General features: G+C 42.1%; 1 protein-coding gene across 6 annotated transcripts in view; it reads left to right on the forward strand.

Annotated features, from left to right (window-relative positions):
• The window catches only part of LOC111851583 (DNA-binding protein Ikaros-like), a 35,551-nt gene extending 20,391 nt beyond the window's left edge, over positions 1-15,160 (forward strand). For all 6 annotated transcript variants that reach the window (XM_023826620.2, XM_023826624.2, XM_023826623.2 and 3 more), the window contains 3 exons: positions 8,500-8,628; positions 11,781-11,912; positions 12,591-15,160. In XM_023826620.2, coding sequence (XP_023682388.1) covers positions 8,500-8,628; positions 11,781-11,912; positions 12,591-13,330 — 1,001 coding nt within the window. In that variant the 3' untranslated portion in view covers positions 13,331-15,160. The remainder of the gene's footprint in view (positions 1-8,499; positions 8,629-11,780; positions 11,913-12,590) is intronic.
• The last annotated feature ends 1,714 nt before the right edge of the window (positions 15,161-16,874 follow it).

Consider the following 16,874-nt stretch of genomic DNA (forward strand, 5'->3'; position numbering starts at 1 on the left):
CTGATGACATGACATGATTTAACTTGGTTTCTGGCTTTACACTACAGAATATAATATTATAAAATATTTGCCCAATTGCATGTGGTGAAGTGTTGTTAACGGACTGTTAGTTATGGCACTTTGGTGCTATCACAAATGAACAAGAATGTGCAAAGACTTAAGTTTGGGTAAACTTTGGATTCTATAATGTAAATGGACACCTAGACCTGAGGACAGATATGCCCCCGAGGATAAGAACATTATTAAGAACTAGGGATGTAACGATACACTCAACTCACGATTCCATACAATTCACGATTTCATGTTCATGATACGATTTTCTCACGATTTAACAGAATGAGCTGCAGACAAATTTATTCAAAAATATTCCTTTATCTTTCTAAACTGTGCAAAACGTGTCCTCTTCTTAACAGTGCAACTGACATCGAATAAAATACTGTTTTAAAGAAATCCCAAATCAAAATAAGTAAATAAAAAAAAATCTTCAAATAAACAAACTAAGGCTTGCATGTGCAACTTTTTAGCGTGGTTTGCCCTTTTAATAATCTTCGCTCGGCTCACTGTGGTGCCGGTGGACATGCTGAAGCATGTTTATTGTGCTATTTGTGTATGTTATCAGTGTTTTACACAAAGTTTGCGTCTTGCCTGTGCTTTTGTGATTACCAGAAAGCTCAAATGCTTTAAGATTTAAGATCGGGCGGTGTGTCCATCCATCCATTTTCTGAAACCGCTTAATCCCAACTGAGGTTGTGGGGGGGACCGGAGCCTATCACGGAAACAATGGGACCAGAAGGGAACCAACCCCGGGCAATCGCCTACACACCACAAGGCACACACACTCACACAACTACAGGGCCAATTTAGACTCACCAATCAACCTATCCTGCACGCTTTTGGACCATGGGAGGAAATAGGAGTCCCTGGCGAAAACGGGGAGATCGTCCGAACTCCACACAGAAAGGACCTGGGACCGAAAGCAGGACCTTCTTGCTGTGAGGCAGCAGAACTAACCACTGCGCCACCGGGCCGCCCTCAATTTCAAATTTGCTCGCCATCTCTTTTTTTTAAATCGTCATACGTTTACATCGATTTTTAACCGATTCGCGATTCATTGTTATATGCCTATTAAGAACAGACTGCCATAAAGCCTATACTTTTAGAAAATTGAGTTAAATACAATGGTTCATAATAATGAACTGCTCATGAGAACATTGCGTGGCTTCTGCGTGGAATCAGTTCGATGCAATTATGGGAAAAAGGTATTTTTAAATTGTTTAATATTAAAACTGCGAACGCAATTAGGAACAGTTGTATACCAAAATAAGGCAATATGTTTGTCAAAATGTCTTAATAACAAAACTGAAGAGAAACCCATTTGCACACTAAAATAAATACATAAAATAAATAAAACATCAAAACTCAAACTGCATCATAACAATCATAATGAATAAAATCGAATGTAGGCAGTAGGGACGCATATCTGTAGCCATAAACAACCCCCCCCCCCTTTTTTTTTTTAGCTCAGTATGAATTTTCTGGCAAAAGTGCCACAAATTCACTCACAGATGCTGATTCTGCCTTGCTACAATCATACACATGATGATGTGGTCTCAAAAGAGTTAGCATGTTAGATGCGTTTCCAGCAACATATCCAGTTGTGGTATAACAGAGCTGACAGGTCGACAGTTCTGGTCTTAATAATTATGGAATGGTCTTTGAGCTATGTAACACTAACCATAACCATCTGTAACACTCAAAATTAGCATAATGTTTTCCGTGTTAAACATCTACTTGTGAATTTAGATTTCATTCGTGTCAAGAACTAATTTCATTACTTTCATTGTGCACAATGATGTAACCGAATGGCACATGATGAATGTGTACCATTACAACCCTTTAAATGTAGACATGAACTGCTGCAGCAAAAACTAAAAAAATTAATTGCGATACATATTAAATCAGCAAACAAGTATCGATATAATATTGAATTGGGATGTTTCTGCCGATTCTCACCACTAGTATGCAATGCAGTCAGCAGACAAAATGTTCTAATTTGCTGGATTTATGTGGTAGCTGTAACAAAATGGGTGCTAGGCAACAACAGGGTTTTTTTTTTTTTTTTTTTTTTTACCAATCTCACAATTTATATCACTATTTTATTCATCGAAGATTGCCTCACCATTAACACTCAAATTTCAAGCCACCCACTCCTCACAAATAATGAAACTATTTTTAGGGTTTCAGTCATGAAAAAAGTTGTAAACTACAACCAACTTGTATGTATCTAAATCATATGAAAACATGAGATATGTAATGTCATATATTGTAATGTAATATATGCTTAATTCAGATAAAAAAAAATATTATCCAACAATTTAACATAATTTCAGCCTAAAGCTGGAAAGTACCTGAAGTTCTAAAGTCAATTAGACCATCAGCCTGAAGATCCATGACATTTTTGAAGTAATAGTGAGAGTAACAGCTAGAAACACTCCTCCGCAGGCTGTCATGATAGTATGAGTAAATCACGTGAGGCTTTCACTAATGGGATGGACCCTTCACCTAGTTGCACATTCAACAGTTACCAAAACCTCACATGCAACACTTCCTAACTGTAATTTCACCTTCTGAACACAGTGAATATTGAAAAGCAGCTGCTATTAATATATAGAACAGGTGGTGGTACCTGTCGACTGTAACAACAGAGGATGCAGAATCTATTTTAAACAGCATCAACATTATATCTGGTGTACTAGACAATGGAGGCTGAGTGAAAACCAACAGACTGCAGCCCTGGAAATCCGGAGTTGTGCACTCTGTATCCCATCAAACAACTGATCTCTGTTAAACCCACCCACCCATTCTTCTTCCAGACAATTATTCAGCAAAGGTGGACATGGAGGAACCAAACACAGTTCATTCTGAGGGGATAGGGCTGGGTGATGTAAAGAATATACTGTAATCCCTTCACATTTGCGAGGGGAAATCCCAGTGAGAAGTTACCCAACACTGGGCAGTATGCTTTGCTCCAGGATGCCTTGTTAGTCTTGAGACTTCATTGTGCCCTGGACGGATTCAAGGTTCCCTGTGCCAAATGCAGCAAAGCAGCCCCAAAACAAAACCGAGCCCCTTCCACAGTAGGTATAGTGTTCTTATCTTTTAACGCTTCATTTTTCCTAATGTAAACATAGAACTGATGTGACTGGCCAAAAAGCTCAAATTTCTATTATATATATATACACTCACCTAAAGGATTACTAGGAACACCTGTTCAATTTCTCATTAATGCAATTATCTAATCAACCAATCACATGGCAGTTGCTTCAATGCATTTAGGGGTGTGGTCCTGGTCAAGACAATCTCCTGAACTCCAAACTGAATGTCAGAATGGGAAAGAAAGGTGATTTAAGCAATTTTGAGCGTGGCATGGTTGTTGGTGCCAGACGGGCCGGTCTGAGTATTTCACAATCTGCTCAGTTACTGGAATTTTCACGCACAACCATTTCTAGGGTTTACAAAGAATGGTGTGCAAAGGGAAAAACATCCAGTATGCGGCAGTCCTGTGGGCGAAAATGCCTTGTTGATGCTAGAGGTCAGAGGAGAATGGGCCGACTGATTCAAGCTGATAGAAGAGCAACTTTGACTGGAATAACCACTCGTTACAACCGAGGTATGCAGCAAAGCATTTGTGAAGCCACAACACACACAACCTTGAGGCGGATGGGCTACAACAGCAGAAGACCCCACCGGGTACCACTCATCTCCACTACAAATAGGAAAAAGAGGCTACAATTTGCACGAGCTCACCAAAATTGGACAGTTGAAGACTGGAAAAATGTTGCCTGGTCTGATGAGTCTCGATTTCTGTTGAGACATTCAAATGGTAGAGTCAGAATTTGGCATAAACAGAATGAGAACATGGATCCATTATGCCTTGTTACCACTGTGCAGGCTGGTGGTGGTGGTGTAATGGTGTGGGAGTGTTTTCTTGGCACACTTTAGGCCCCTTAGTGCCAATTGGGCATCGTTTAAAAGCCACGGCCTACCTGAGCATTGTTTCTGACCATGTCCATCCCTTTATGACCACCATGTACCCATCCTCTGATGACTACTTCCAGCAGGATAATGCACCATGTGACAAAGCTCGAATAATTTCAAATTGGTTTTTTGAACATGAGAATGAGTTCACTGTACTAAAATGGCCCCCACAGTCACCAGATCTCAACCCAATAGAGCATCTTTGGGATGTGGAGGAACGGGAGCTTCGTGCCCTGCATCCCACAAATCTCCATCAACTGCAAGATGCTATCCTATCCCAGCACCTTGTTGAATCAATGCCACGTAGAATTAAGGCAGTTCTGAAGGCGAAAGGGGGGCAAACACCGTATTAGTATGGTGTTCCTAATAATCCTTTAGGTGAGTGTGTGTGTATATATATATATATATATATATATATAACAAGTCTCATCAGTCCAAAGGAAATTCTCCCAGAATATTTGGCTTGTCAACATGTATTTTTGCGAATTCCACTTTGCTAATAGTGGAGCCCTCCTGGGTCTTCTTCCATGGAGCCCATTATTGTTCAAAATGTGACGGATGGTGCAATCAGAAAGTGATGTACCTTGACTTTTGAGCTTTGAATGCTGTCATGATCGGGCACCGGCGAACCGGCAAGCAGGGGAGAGGAGCCAGGAAGTCGGGTGAAACGGGGAATTTATTCCGTGGAAACAGGACTTGGGAAGCACGACAGCAAACATTAATGACAAGTCTGGGGAAGACTGACTCAGACGAGGACTAAATACACAAGATAAACTGAGGTTAACGAGCAACAGTTGAGAACAATCAGGCATAAACACGAGGTAACGAGGTGGGTGTGGCACACACAAGGATCGTACGGAGCTGGGCATGACATAACCCCCCCCAAAGGCGCGCACACTGGGCGCGCCCGAGAGGAGGCGACGGACGAGACGAGACTGGGGAACAGGACCAGGAAGACAAAAGCAAAAAACATCAACGAGACACCGGAAACAGGACAGAGACACAGAACAAGGACAAGGACAGGAACCAAGACAAAACCCGACAAAGAACAGGAAAGGCAGACAGAGAAGGGAGACACAGATGGAACACCCACAGGCGACACGAAGGGGCCAGGAGTGAACAGAGGAGGAACAGAAGGACGAGGAGCAGAGACAGGCGGAACGAAGGGAAAGAGAGGAGGAACTAGGGGAGCCCGAAGGAACCCAGACGGGCGACGGGCAGCGACCAGAGGGGCCGCAGGCGAGAGGGAGGAGGGAGCAGGAGGGGACCACACAGGATCCAAGGGAACGGGTCGAGGGAGTGACGGAGGAGACACGGAGGGAGCAGGAGGGAACACCGGCGCAGGCAGGCTGGAGGGGGAAGCCGCGGCGACGGCGTAGCCGGAGCCGGGGAAGGCGCCGTCCGATGCCAAGCCGAAGCAGGGGGGCCCGGAGGCGGCCGACACGGAGCCGGAGGCGGGACCGAGGACCGGCACCGAGGAACCAGGGGGGGACCCGGCGGAGACCGCCGACCCCGAGCCGGAGGACCCGCAGGCAGCCACCGAGCCACAGCCAGGGGCCGAACGGGCGAGCCAGGGGGCAGGGCGGGCGGGACCCGGGCCCGACGCCTGTGTCCCCGTCCCTTCCGGGATACTGAAAGGCGGGGTCCTGGGGGGTGTCGGCCTTGTCGGGGCAAGGGCGAGGGAGTCATGAGGGAGGCCCCTGAGGGTGGAGGCTCGGGCAAAACAGGGGGCGTGGCGGCTGGCAATGCAGCCGGAGCCGCTGGCGTGGCCGCAGGCGGTGCAGCCGGAGAGGCAGTCAGTACGGGCGAGCCGGGCTGGACGGGTAGGACGGGCGAGCCGGGCTGGACGGGCGAGCCGGGCTGGACGGGCTGGACGGGCGAGCTGGGCTGGACGGGCGAGCTGGGCTGGACGGGCAGGATGGGCAGGACGGGAGAGGCGGCCTCAGGCAGCGTCGCGGGCAGAGCGGACGTGCGGCCAGCAGGGGGGCGCCTCGGCGGGCAGAGCGGACGTGCGGCCAGCAGGGGGGCGCCTCGGCGGGCACCTCGGGCGTGCAGCCAGCAGGGGGCGCCTCGGCGGGCACCGCCGTCACGTGGCCAGCAGGGGGTGCCTCGGCGGGCACCTCGAGCGTGCGGCCAGCAGGGGGCGCCACGGCGGGCACCTCCAGCGTGCGGCCAGCAGGGGATGCTTCGGCGGGCACCGCCGACACGTGACCAGCAGGGGGCGCCTAAGCTGCAGGGACCGCAGGCTGGACAGGCGGGACAGGCGGGTCAGGCTGGACAGGCGGTGCCGCGGGCAGTGCGGCGGCAGCAGCAGCAGGCGGTGTCGCGGGCAGTGCAGCGGCAGCAGCAGCAGGCGGTGCCGCGGGCAGTGCGGCGGCAGCAGCAGCAGGCAGTGCCGCGGGCAGGTCCAGAGCAGGCAAGTCTGGGACACGTTGCCCAGGATCCTGGCAACGCGCACATCCCATCTCTCCGAAATCCTCTTCGTCAGGCGCTGAAGGGATTTCCTTGCCCTCCTGAGAGGTAATCCTAACCTGGCGGGCGTTCCTTGCCGAGGAGGTCCGTGCCCCGGTTAGCCAACTCCAGGGCTACGGGGTCCTCCTCGACTTCTGGCTGGGAACGCCAGTACACAAACTCCTGCAGCAGCCCGAGCCAGTGGTGCTCGGACTGCCGCTTTGTGCTTTCCGGGAGACTTGTCATTCTGTCCCGATCGGGCACTGGCGAACCGGCAAGCAGGGGAGAGGAGCCAGGAAGTCGGGTGAAACGAGAAATTTATTCCGTGGAAACAGGACTGGGGAAGCACGACAGCAAACATTAATGACAAGTCTGGGGAAGACTGACTCAGACGAGGACTAAATACACAAGACAAACTGAGTTTAACGAGCAACAGTTGAGAACAATCAGGCATAAACACGAGGTAATGAGGTGGGCGTGGCACACACAAGGATCGTACGGAGCTGGGTGTGACAGATGGTTTCCTTGGCTATATTTCTACCATCCGCACTATCCTTCTGATCAACCTGGGGTTGCATTTCCTCTTGCGTCCACATCCTGGGAGGTTGGCTACAGTCCCATGAACCTTATACTTTTTAATAATACTGCCAAATGTGGTCACAGGAAGATGAAGCTGCTTGGAGATAGTCTTATAGCCTTTACCTTTAACATGGTCATCTATAATCTTCTTTCTGAGTTCCTCAGACAGCTCTCTCCTTTGCTTTCTCTGGTCCATGTTCAGTGTGGTGCACACAATGATACCAAACAACACAGTAGCACGTTTCTTCCCTTTAAATATGCTGAATGGCCGATGAAAAGCTTGAAGGCACCTGTGATACTAATTAAGGTTAAACAATTTGAAATATGACTATAATACAAGGATAAATAGTTTCTTTAGCTGTACCAACAAATCTGTCCATACTATTTTAGCATATCTTTGTAAAATAAACCAGAAATGTTTTTTGCAGTTTTATTGGTTTACTCTATCACATACTAAAGGCATGTAGGTATACATTAGACAACTGCTTTTAATTGAATCACTTTTCAGGATAAATTGAGCATTGTTTCAATGAGCTGTAAGGGTACCAACAAATTGTCCACATCTGTAAATTGTGTCTCATATTGGTTAAAAATGGGACACAGCATTTTATTTTTCAGTACAAGACAGGTGACAACTCTACAAAACCCATTCCCTAGAACAAGCAGTGAGGCAGTCAGAGAAAAAAAACCTAGGAACAAACCATAGTGTCAGTTTTTTCTAGTATTACACTTTACAACAATAAAGTTTTTTTTTGTATGATTTATTTATTTGTTAAAATTAGTTTTCAGTTTGCAGTTTATTCAATTTGTCAGCTTTTTCCAAGTACTGAATTTGTGAAAGGGCAATTCTAATGGAATTTTCAACAAAAGCGGAGCTTTGAAGAAATAATGATATCAAGTAGGCTGTATTGTGATGATGATCAATAGCAACTAGCGCTGTGAAAAGTAACGCAGTAATCGCTGCTATCAATTTCAAATACTTAACGTGTTAAAATTAATGCGGTTAACGAGAATAACAATGTCATCGCACAGTGCATTATAGGGCAACCATATAAACTATATAAATGATTGCAAGGGACACTTTTTTATACTGTTGTAATTCATGACCTACTACATTGTTATATCTGAAATATATATCATTTGTGATTATTCTACGTTAATTTGGTGATTGATTTTCCATATAAATATGCATTATAGCAAGCTGTAATCTTGAAAGAAAGTCATTAATCACGATTAATTAATTGCAAATTGTGTAATGTATTAGTTATTCTTTTTTAATCAATTGACAGCCCTGACAGCAACTGATATGAAAACACCCCCCCCCCCCCCCTTTACCTTGGAAAAGTTAAGAAACCCTAGTGTAATACAATACATAAATAAAGGTTACAGTTAATTTGTTTTTACTCCATTTCCATTGTCGTATTTTTTTAGCTGGAAAACCATATAACTGCAACTTCTGTGGGAAAAGCTATAAACAGCGTTCATCATTGGAGGAGCACAAGGATCGCTGTCATAACTATGTGGAAACCATCGACACAAACATCTTGGCCACAGAGGAAGGTAACAGTTAAGGGCCATATATAATAGCATGTTATTTTTAGGGTTATAAGGTGGCAATGTATAGCATTGATGCCTCTCATCTCTGCAGTTGCTGGTTTAAGTTCCATCTCTGGCTCTGTATGTGTGGAGTTTGTGCATGTTTTCCACTATGGAAACTGGTGCCTACTGTGAGTCCAGTTTAATGTATCTCCTTGCATTGTGCCTTGTGCTTTCTAGGATTCGCTCCAGGGTTATTGTGACCCTGTACAAGATATGTAATAATGAGTGTTGAAAGGATTGTTATATTGCTGGTAAATTTCATTGTGAATGAATGCGTATACACACAAATGAAAAATTGTATGTGTATAAAAACTTTGGATTTATAAAACCTGGCATATGCACATATGTACACAATTTCCCTTTAATAAATCATAACTATCTTAGAAATTTTCATATGTTCACAAGCTTGAGTTCCTGCCTAGTTTCCCCAGGAATCTCATTTATCAAAGTTGCGTATGTACAAAAGGAGGCCTGAAATGCAACTTTTCACAATAAAACCTGGGATTTATCAAACAAAAATTGATGGGAAAAAATATATATTTTTGAAAACTCAGGGGCAGGTGTACGAAACATTTTGGTCAAATTGGGAAAAGATGACACTCATTGTAAAGCAGGGAACTGCAGATTAATCAGCTAAGTACCATAAACATGCAAGTACCTCATATAACCAATGCTGAGCTTTGACTTGACAAACATTAAATCTAATTATGTTAAGTGCGATTAATTGATTTTTCAGTTTACTTGCATAAGCCAAAGACTATGTATTTGCCTTGAAGACTTTACAGACAACCCTTCTGCATAGCAACATTTCCCCATAGTTTTGGTATATCACTGGAAATGTTTCAGGATTTTTTGAGAGTTTTGTGAAAGCCACAGATGTCATGTGAAGACCAGGATATGGCAAACAAAAAGTTTAGTAACTCATAAATGCACAAAATTTCTGTGCAGTGCTGATGGACGGCAAATATGTTTACAGCAGCCTCTTATGTGGTATCTTGCAGTGATCACAGTGATCTTTGTATCATGCATTTCTTGTACCTTTTAGCTTCGCTTTGCCTCGCTCATTGAGGGACCAAAAAATTTGGTGCAGTTTTTCCAGATGGTGGGGGGCTTGCACCTTTAACCCCCACAATGTGGAAAGATCAACTGTAATTTGTTGTCTTCATATTTCTTTTCAACTCATCCCATGAATTGAAAAGGTCTCTCATTTTCACTAGTTACACTAAGTGAGAATTAGGCATCAAACATTCACATCATGGATCCACGTATAGCCTATAGTCAGAAAAATGCTTTATGGCATAATGAATTTTTTAACTACATAATGGAAGGATTAGAAGGGAATGAGTTTTCAAGACGCACTAATTATTATTTTTCACTTATTAGTTTACTCTTTGCACTATGTGTAATGTTTTTGCCCTTTGTCTGTTTCGCAGTAAATTAGCTTTCCTAATGTAATCAGTGTACCTGAGTGCCCTGACATTGTGACACAATTGCTCTAAGACCACACGGGTAGCCTGGCTTCCAACATAAATTACAAGTAGAAATTAATTAGCATATGTATCAGTGTAAATTCATTTTATTTTCAATTAAACATTTAACCTATCTTGCTGATTGAACCACAGCACTGATCATTTTACAGAATTTGCTTTCAACAACATATACATCAATTTTTCCTTTGCAACCAGGATAACCAGCCCACAGGCGCTCATTAACACAGAGAGCTTATTCATGAATATGCTTTGATTACGTGTTTTTGGACCCTGTCTGGACACCAGGCTTCACTAGGAGTCTATGGCTTTGTCCCAATCCAGGGACATGGTGAGCATAGCCTTTGTAGCACAATGAATCTCTGTATATGTTGGGCAGTGAAGGACCCATCGGATGGATCCTTCGTAGCCAGGGAAAGGAAGGACATATTTCTAGCCGCATTTGAAGGAGATTTTCAAAACAGCCTTGTTGTGCCACTGTGATACATTCGGTGGGACTCAACTGAAGAGAGTTTCATGCATAGTTTTTGCTTAGGCAATTCGTATTGAACACATAGACTTGCAGTCAGATATTTTAGATCTGCCTGGATTCTCTGCACAAGACAGGATTAACTACCATTAAGATTAATGATCATGACTTTCACATGGTGTCACCAGTATTGGCTTGCAGTATTCTTTCATTCTGTTGCATGCGAGTGCGGAGAAGCATTTTGTTGAAACCCAAAGTAGCACTTTATCATTTCATATGTCATCTTTAGCCATTGGCATTTGTAAATATTGTAAAGTCGTGAGTTTCGAGTTTGATTGTTTGTTTAATTTTCAGTTTCTATAATTTTTATTATACTAGTTTGGTAGTTAGTTTGCTAACTCAGTTGTGTGTGTGTTAAAGCTGAAATAGAGGCTTTGAAAATGGCAGACACTGCAGCTAATGTTGACTTCATTCTAAAGATGTCCTTTGATGAAGTAGAGCAGAGTTTACACAGAAGTAGCTGACGTACTAAAAAAAGAAAAAAAGGTGTTTTTTCTTTGGTCATATGGCCAACTGTCCACAGCGTGCTTCCCCCATTTTAAAAATCATCATCTGCCACTGCATTGTGATAATGTTCAAAAGTCAAAAGTGGGTTTATCAAATGCACAGCAGTACAGAATACAGAAGTAGATGCCTCTGCTTCTCACTGTTCAAAACTCCTCTTCTTGATTTTCATTTGCATCAATAATTATGATTTGTGAGCGGCAACTGGGCAGGATCTCACGTTGGTGTATGTACACAAATTTACAAGACAGTTCTAATTTATCAAAGGGAAATTGCATTCATATGCGCATACACCAGGTGTGATAAATCCATTTTTTTGTTATTTTTTTTTTATGATGAAATTTGATGAAGTTAAAGATAAATTAAACTCTATATCTGCATATGTCAGGCTGCTCCTAAAAATGGAATGTTATACTTTAGCAGACATAGCAGTGATCTGCATGCCTAAATATTGATCTATTTGAATTGGTAAATATGGGAAATACTTCTATGAGGAACAATTGATTCTTGTAACTGTGTTCCAATTTTGGCTAATTTGAATCTTGGACACTTTGTCCAACTTACCTCTCTTTTACTGCATGTTCTTAACACAGTGAAAGGTGGCACAGATAAGACATCTTTGTTAGAAGCTGTTTCCTTGGTGCCTTTCAACCAACCACCAGTAACTGAACGACTGCCAAGCACTGTAGGGAAAAGGAAAAGCACTGTACCACAGAAGTTTGTAGGTAAGTGCAGTAGTACTTGGAAATGGAAGCGTACACTGAGTACAAAATTACTAAATGAAGGTTCTTAATGAGCGTGTGAATTAGCATCAGTTTGAAATAAAATCTAATTGTTTCATCTATGTTTAATTTGTGTGTATTCAGTCAATATTTTAAAGAACTTGGGTAGGATTGGGCTGCAGACACTGCAAATCTGTTTTTTGCATTGTGGTTTGTTGCATTGCTGTTGATGTCATTGAAAGCAAAATGACTCAGCCCACACAATGCCTTATATGAATGTCACTGTAATATTTCAATGGTGCTTCCCAGCATTATATGCCCAGTAAAATGCCTATGCCCATTAAGTATGTTAGAATAATGTTGGCGAAAAACTGATACCATTTCCAATTGACATCTTCTTCATAATGCATTATAAATGCTTAACTGATTACTAAGATGTTCTCTCTGGTGATTTTGATTGATTGTTTAAACTGATTGCAGCATTTAATAATTATTAATATTAATAATTACTTTTCTTATTGTACAATCTGTTTTAATATCCATTTACTTTTGTCATGAATATAGTTGTAGCTGCTGGCATAGCATTAATAGTCAACATAACTAACTAACTTATGAACTCATTGTCTTTGCAAGCTCTCTCAGTTAGGGATTTAACCTATGGTGTGTTTGTATTCTCCTCAGATGAAAAGCTGGCGTACTACAGCTACCAAGCCAGCCTTAAATATGAGAAGGAGGCAGAGCTACTGCAAGCTCACATAATGGACCATGCTATTAGCAATGCTATCTCTTATTTGGGCACCAATGCATTAAGGCCTCTTGTCCATCACCCAACACTTTCAGTGACAGACATCGTGCCTATAGTCAACCCTCTCTATACACATATGTATCAACTAGGGCCCCAAATGGAGCAGGCTAACAGGCAGACTGTTTTACCTCAACCATCCATTCAATTAGATTCCCCTTCCTCCATCAACAGCTCTTTGTCCCTCATTCGGCCTAAGAATAGTCTGACTAACCAGGAGGAGTCCCCCTGTAACAGTGGCACTGAATCTGCTACCTTCAATTTCAACAGTCTACAGGATAGGCCTGGCAGCTCCTCTAATCATGTTCCCTACCTCAGGTATAGCATGACGGTTGGTAAAGAAGAGGTGCAGGAGGTGGGGCCAGGTTGCATGGATGCCTCTTTTGACCATTGTATCACCAGAAATGTTTACCGCGTCTTTAGCAGGGAAGGCAAGGAGATGAGAACCTTTAAGTGTGAGCATTGCCACGTGCTCTTTCTTGACCATGTCATGTACACTATCCACATGGGCTGCCATGGATACCGAAACCCTTTGGAGTGCAACATATGTGGTCGCTGCAGCCAAGATCGCTATGAGTTTTTCTCGCACATTGTCCGTGGAGAGCATATCTTTCACTAGAGCGGTGAATTTCCATGTACTGTTTGAGAAGTGTTCCTGGAGGACATCTGCATATTTTCAGCCTCCAAGTAAATGCTGCCTATGAGGACATACTGTATGTGCATTTATAGCAATTCTTATTAAGCCCATTTAAATCTACTGTAACAAAGATGACACCTTTCGGAATCAAAGATTCTGTTTTATTGGAATGCATAGAATAATCAATTGTGTGAAGATTTAAATGTCATGACTACCATTCATTTGTGGGTGGTTATTAGTCTAATGCTTCTTTCTCTAGAATGGTATACCGTTGAGCATTTGAACACTTTCATAGAACATCCACATAAATGGTTTTAAGATACCCTAAATTTGCATATATTGACGATGATAAAAAGTCATGTCATTTGTCACTTTAACTGAGACTTTGCACTAGTAAGTTGGAGCCAAACATGGCTACCTCCATTTTCATAGGCTTTGGTTTTTGAGCAAGCCTCAATATTTAAGTTTTACATGTCTTTTTATCATTTAAATGTATGGTAATTATTTATAAAACCACTATACTATATAAAACAACTCAGTGGTCTAATGTCTAAGTTGTATGACAAATGTTTCTAGATTTTATTTATTCTTCTTATTATTTTGTTAAGAAAGAATCAGAATTATACTCCCATCCTATGTGTAAGGAATTTGCATGTTCTCTCTGTATCATGTGTGTTTCTTACTGCAGACAAAAGACATGCAATAGGGTGAACTGGTATCGCAAAATTGCCCATAGCATTGCTTGTGTGTGTGTGCCCTGTGATGGACTGACATCCTATCCACAATTTACCCGCAGCCTCGCACTGGTGCTACTTGGGATAGACTGCAGGCTCCAATGACCCCGGTCTACATAAGCATTTGGAATGTGTGAGGTTTGGAATTAGGCTTTATAACTGTTACCAAAAGACAGCTGGCACTCTCTATATTTACTTTTCTGATACTTTGTGTGAACAATCTGTGAAACATGCAATAGCTTCTATTTTTATCACCTTGTGTGTATGTAAGTAAGGTTTACTTAATCGTTGAAATTGAAAACTTGTCTTGCCGCACATTTTTGGTTCTGGGGCTTATAGTAGTGCCTTATAATTATGCTATTGTATATTGGCCACAATTCTTTAGACTATATTATATAATTATAATTTCGTTTTCAATAGTTGTTCAATTTTCACATTGAATGTGTATATTTTATTTACATACATTACATTCTTTTTATTTCTTGTGTTATTCATTTTTAGTCATATTTTGATACATAAATGTAAAACTATCAATCACAAAACAATTCCTTAACTGATTTTGTTTAAACATGCCAAACTGTAGTAATATATATGTCCTACTGGATTTATAGCAAGACTGATTATGTAATGTGGTTACATAATATTCATTTTTCTCTTCATATTGATTTTTTACTTAGGAAAAACTATAAAAATTCAGTAAAGTTAATTAATTGTGGGACTTTAAACATTTTGCAAGCATTGCATGGATTCTGTACTGTATAATTTACATGTTGCTAATAATCTGTGAACCTGCTGAAGTTTATTTGCTTTTCGCTGTGCTGCAGTTATGCGACTGAAGATGGAATGTACTAGTTTTCTTTAAAAAATGTACGTCCCTTTACAGTAAACCTTCTTAAAATGAATACAGTGCCAATTGCGAAACATAATGGAAAAAGTAGAAGAAAATATACTTGACCTGGAGTCTGTGGCACAAGTTGTACCTTTTACATGAATTATGTAACATGTTTTTCTTTCCAAACAATGGTAAAATGCAAAATAATGTTCTCTTTCTTTCTCAAATGAAGCAATTTCATGATCATTTCTGATTAACTTTATTTCTAACCAATGTCATGGTTGAATATATATGCATATCTTGAAAGAAATTAAGAGTATTTTTAAAAATCTTCTTTTTAAAATCCTGTGTTAATCCTGGTTCTGCTGGCTGAAGGCTAAACTGTGGGGCAGGCTGCTTCCAGGCTCAAAATTTCTAAGACAGCAGCACACAAGAATAAGGTGAAGCAGGAGACACTGGCAATAACCAAAAATGAAGCAGGTAGAGAGCAGAAGCAACTTTCTAATGCCAGAGATGACCGTCAACTTATCCAGCAGTGCCTCATAAAAGATGACCTCAAATGACCTTGACATTAAGTGGTGTGAAGTGCACTGCTAGGACAATTCAGAACAGGCTCCAAGAAGCAGAACTGAAGACCCATAAAGCAGGGAAGAAGCCCCTCTTACATATATAAAGAATTTATACACTCACCTAAAGGATTATTAGGAACACCTGTTCAATTTCTCATTAATGCAATTATCTAATCAACCAATCACATGGCAGTTGCTTCAATGCATTTAGGGGTGTGGTCCTGGTCAAGACAATCTCCTGAACTCCAAACTGAATGTCAGAATGGGAAAGAAAGGTGATTTAAGCAATTTTGAGTGTGGCATGGTTGTTGGTGCCAGACGGGCCGGTCTGAGTATTTCACAATCTGCTCAGTTACTGGGATTTTCACGCACAACCATTTCTAGGGTTTACAAAGAATGGTGTGCAAAGGGAAAAACATCCAGTATGCGGCAGTCCTGTGGGCGAAAATGCCTTGTTGATGCTAGAGGTCAGAGGAGAATGGGCCGACTGATTCAAGCTGATAGAAGAGCAACTTTGACTGAAATAACCACTCGTTACAACCGAGGTATGCAGCAAAGCATTTGTGAAGCTACAACACGCACAACCTTGAGGCGGATGGGCTACAACAGCAGAAGACCCCGCCGGGTACCACTCATCTCCACTACAAATAGGAAAAAGAGGCTACAATTTGCACGAGCTCACCAAAATTGGACAGTTGAAGACTGGAAAAATGTTGCCTGGTCTGATGAGTCTCGATTACTGTTGAGACATTCAAATGGTAGAGTCAGAATTTGGCGTAAACAGAATGAGAACATGGATCCATCATGCCTTGTTACCACTGTGCAGGCTGGTGGTGGTGGTGTAATGGTGTGGGGGATGTTTTCTTGGCACACTTTAGGCCCCTTAGTGCCAATTGGGCATCGTTTAAATGCCACGGCCTACCTGAGCATTGTTTCTGACCATGTCCATCCCTTTATGACCACCATGTACCCATCCTCTGATGGCTACTTCCAGCAGGATAATGCACCATGTCACAAAGCTCGAATCATTTCAAATTGGTTTCTTGAACATGACAATGAGTTGACTGTACTAAAATGGCCCCCACAGTCACCAGATCCCAACCCAATAGAGCATCTTTGGGATGTGGTGGAACGGGAGCTTTGTGCCCTGGATGTGCATCCCACAAATCTCCATCAACTGCAAGATGCTATTCTATCAATATGGGCCAACATTTCTAAAGAATGCTTTCAGCACCTTGTTGAATCAATGCCACGTAGAATTAAGGCAGTTCTGAAGGCGAAAGGGGGTCAAACACTGTATTAGTATGGTGTTCCTAATAATCCTTTAGGTGAGTGTATATACTGCCAAACAGTAGAAGCTGCTTAACTGGTCTGATGATCTGAATGACACA

The sequence above is a fragment of the Paramormyrops kingsleyae genome, chromosome 1, assembly GCF_048594095.1.
Source record: "Paramormyrops kingsleyae isolate MSU_618 chromosome 1, PKINGS_0.4, whole genome shotgun sequence".
Classification (NCBI taxonomy): domain Eukaryota; kingdom Metazoa; phylum Chordata; class Actinopteri; order Osteoglossiformes; family Mormyridae; genus Paramormyrops; species Paramormyrops kingsleyae.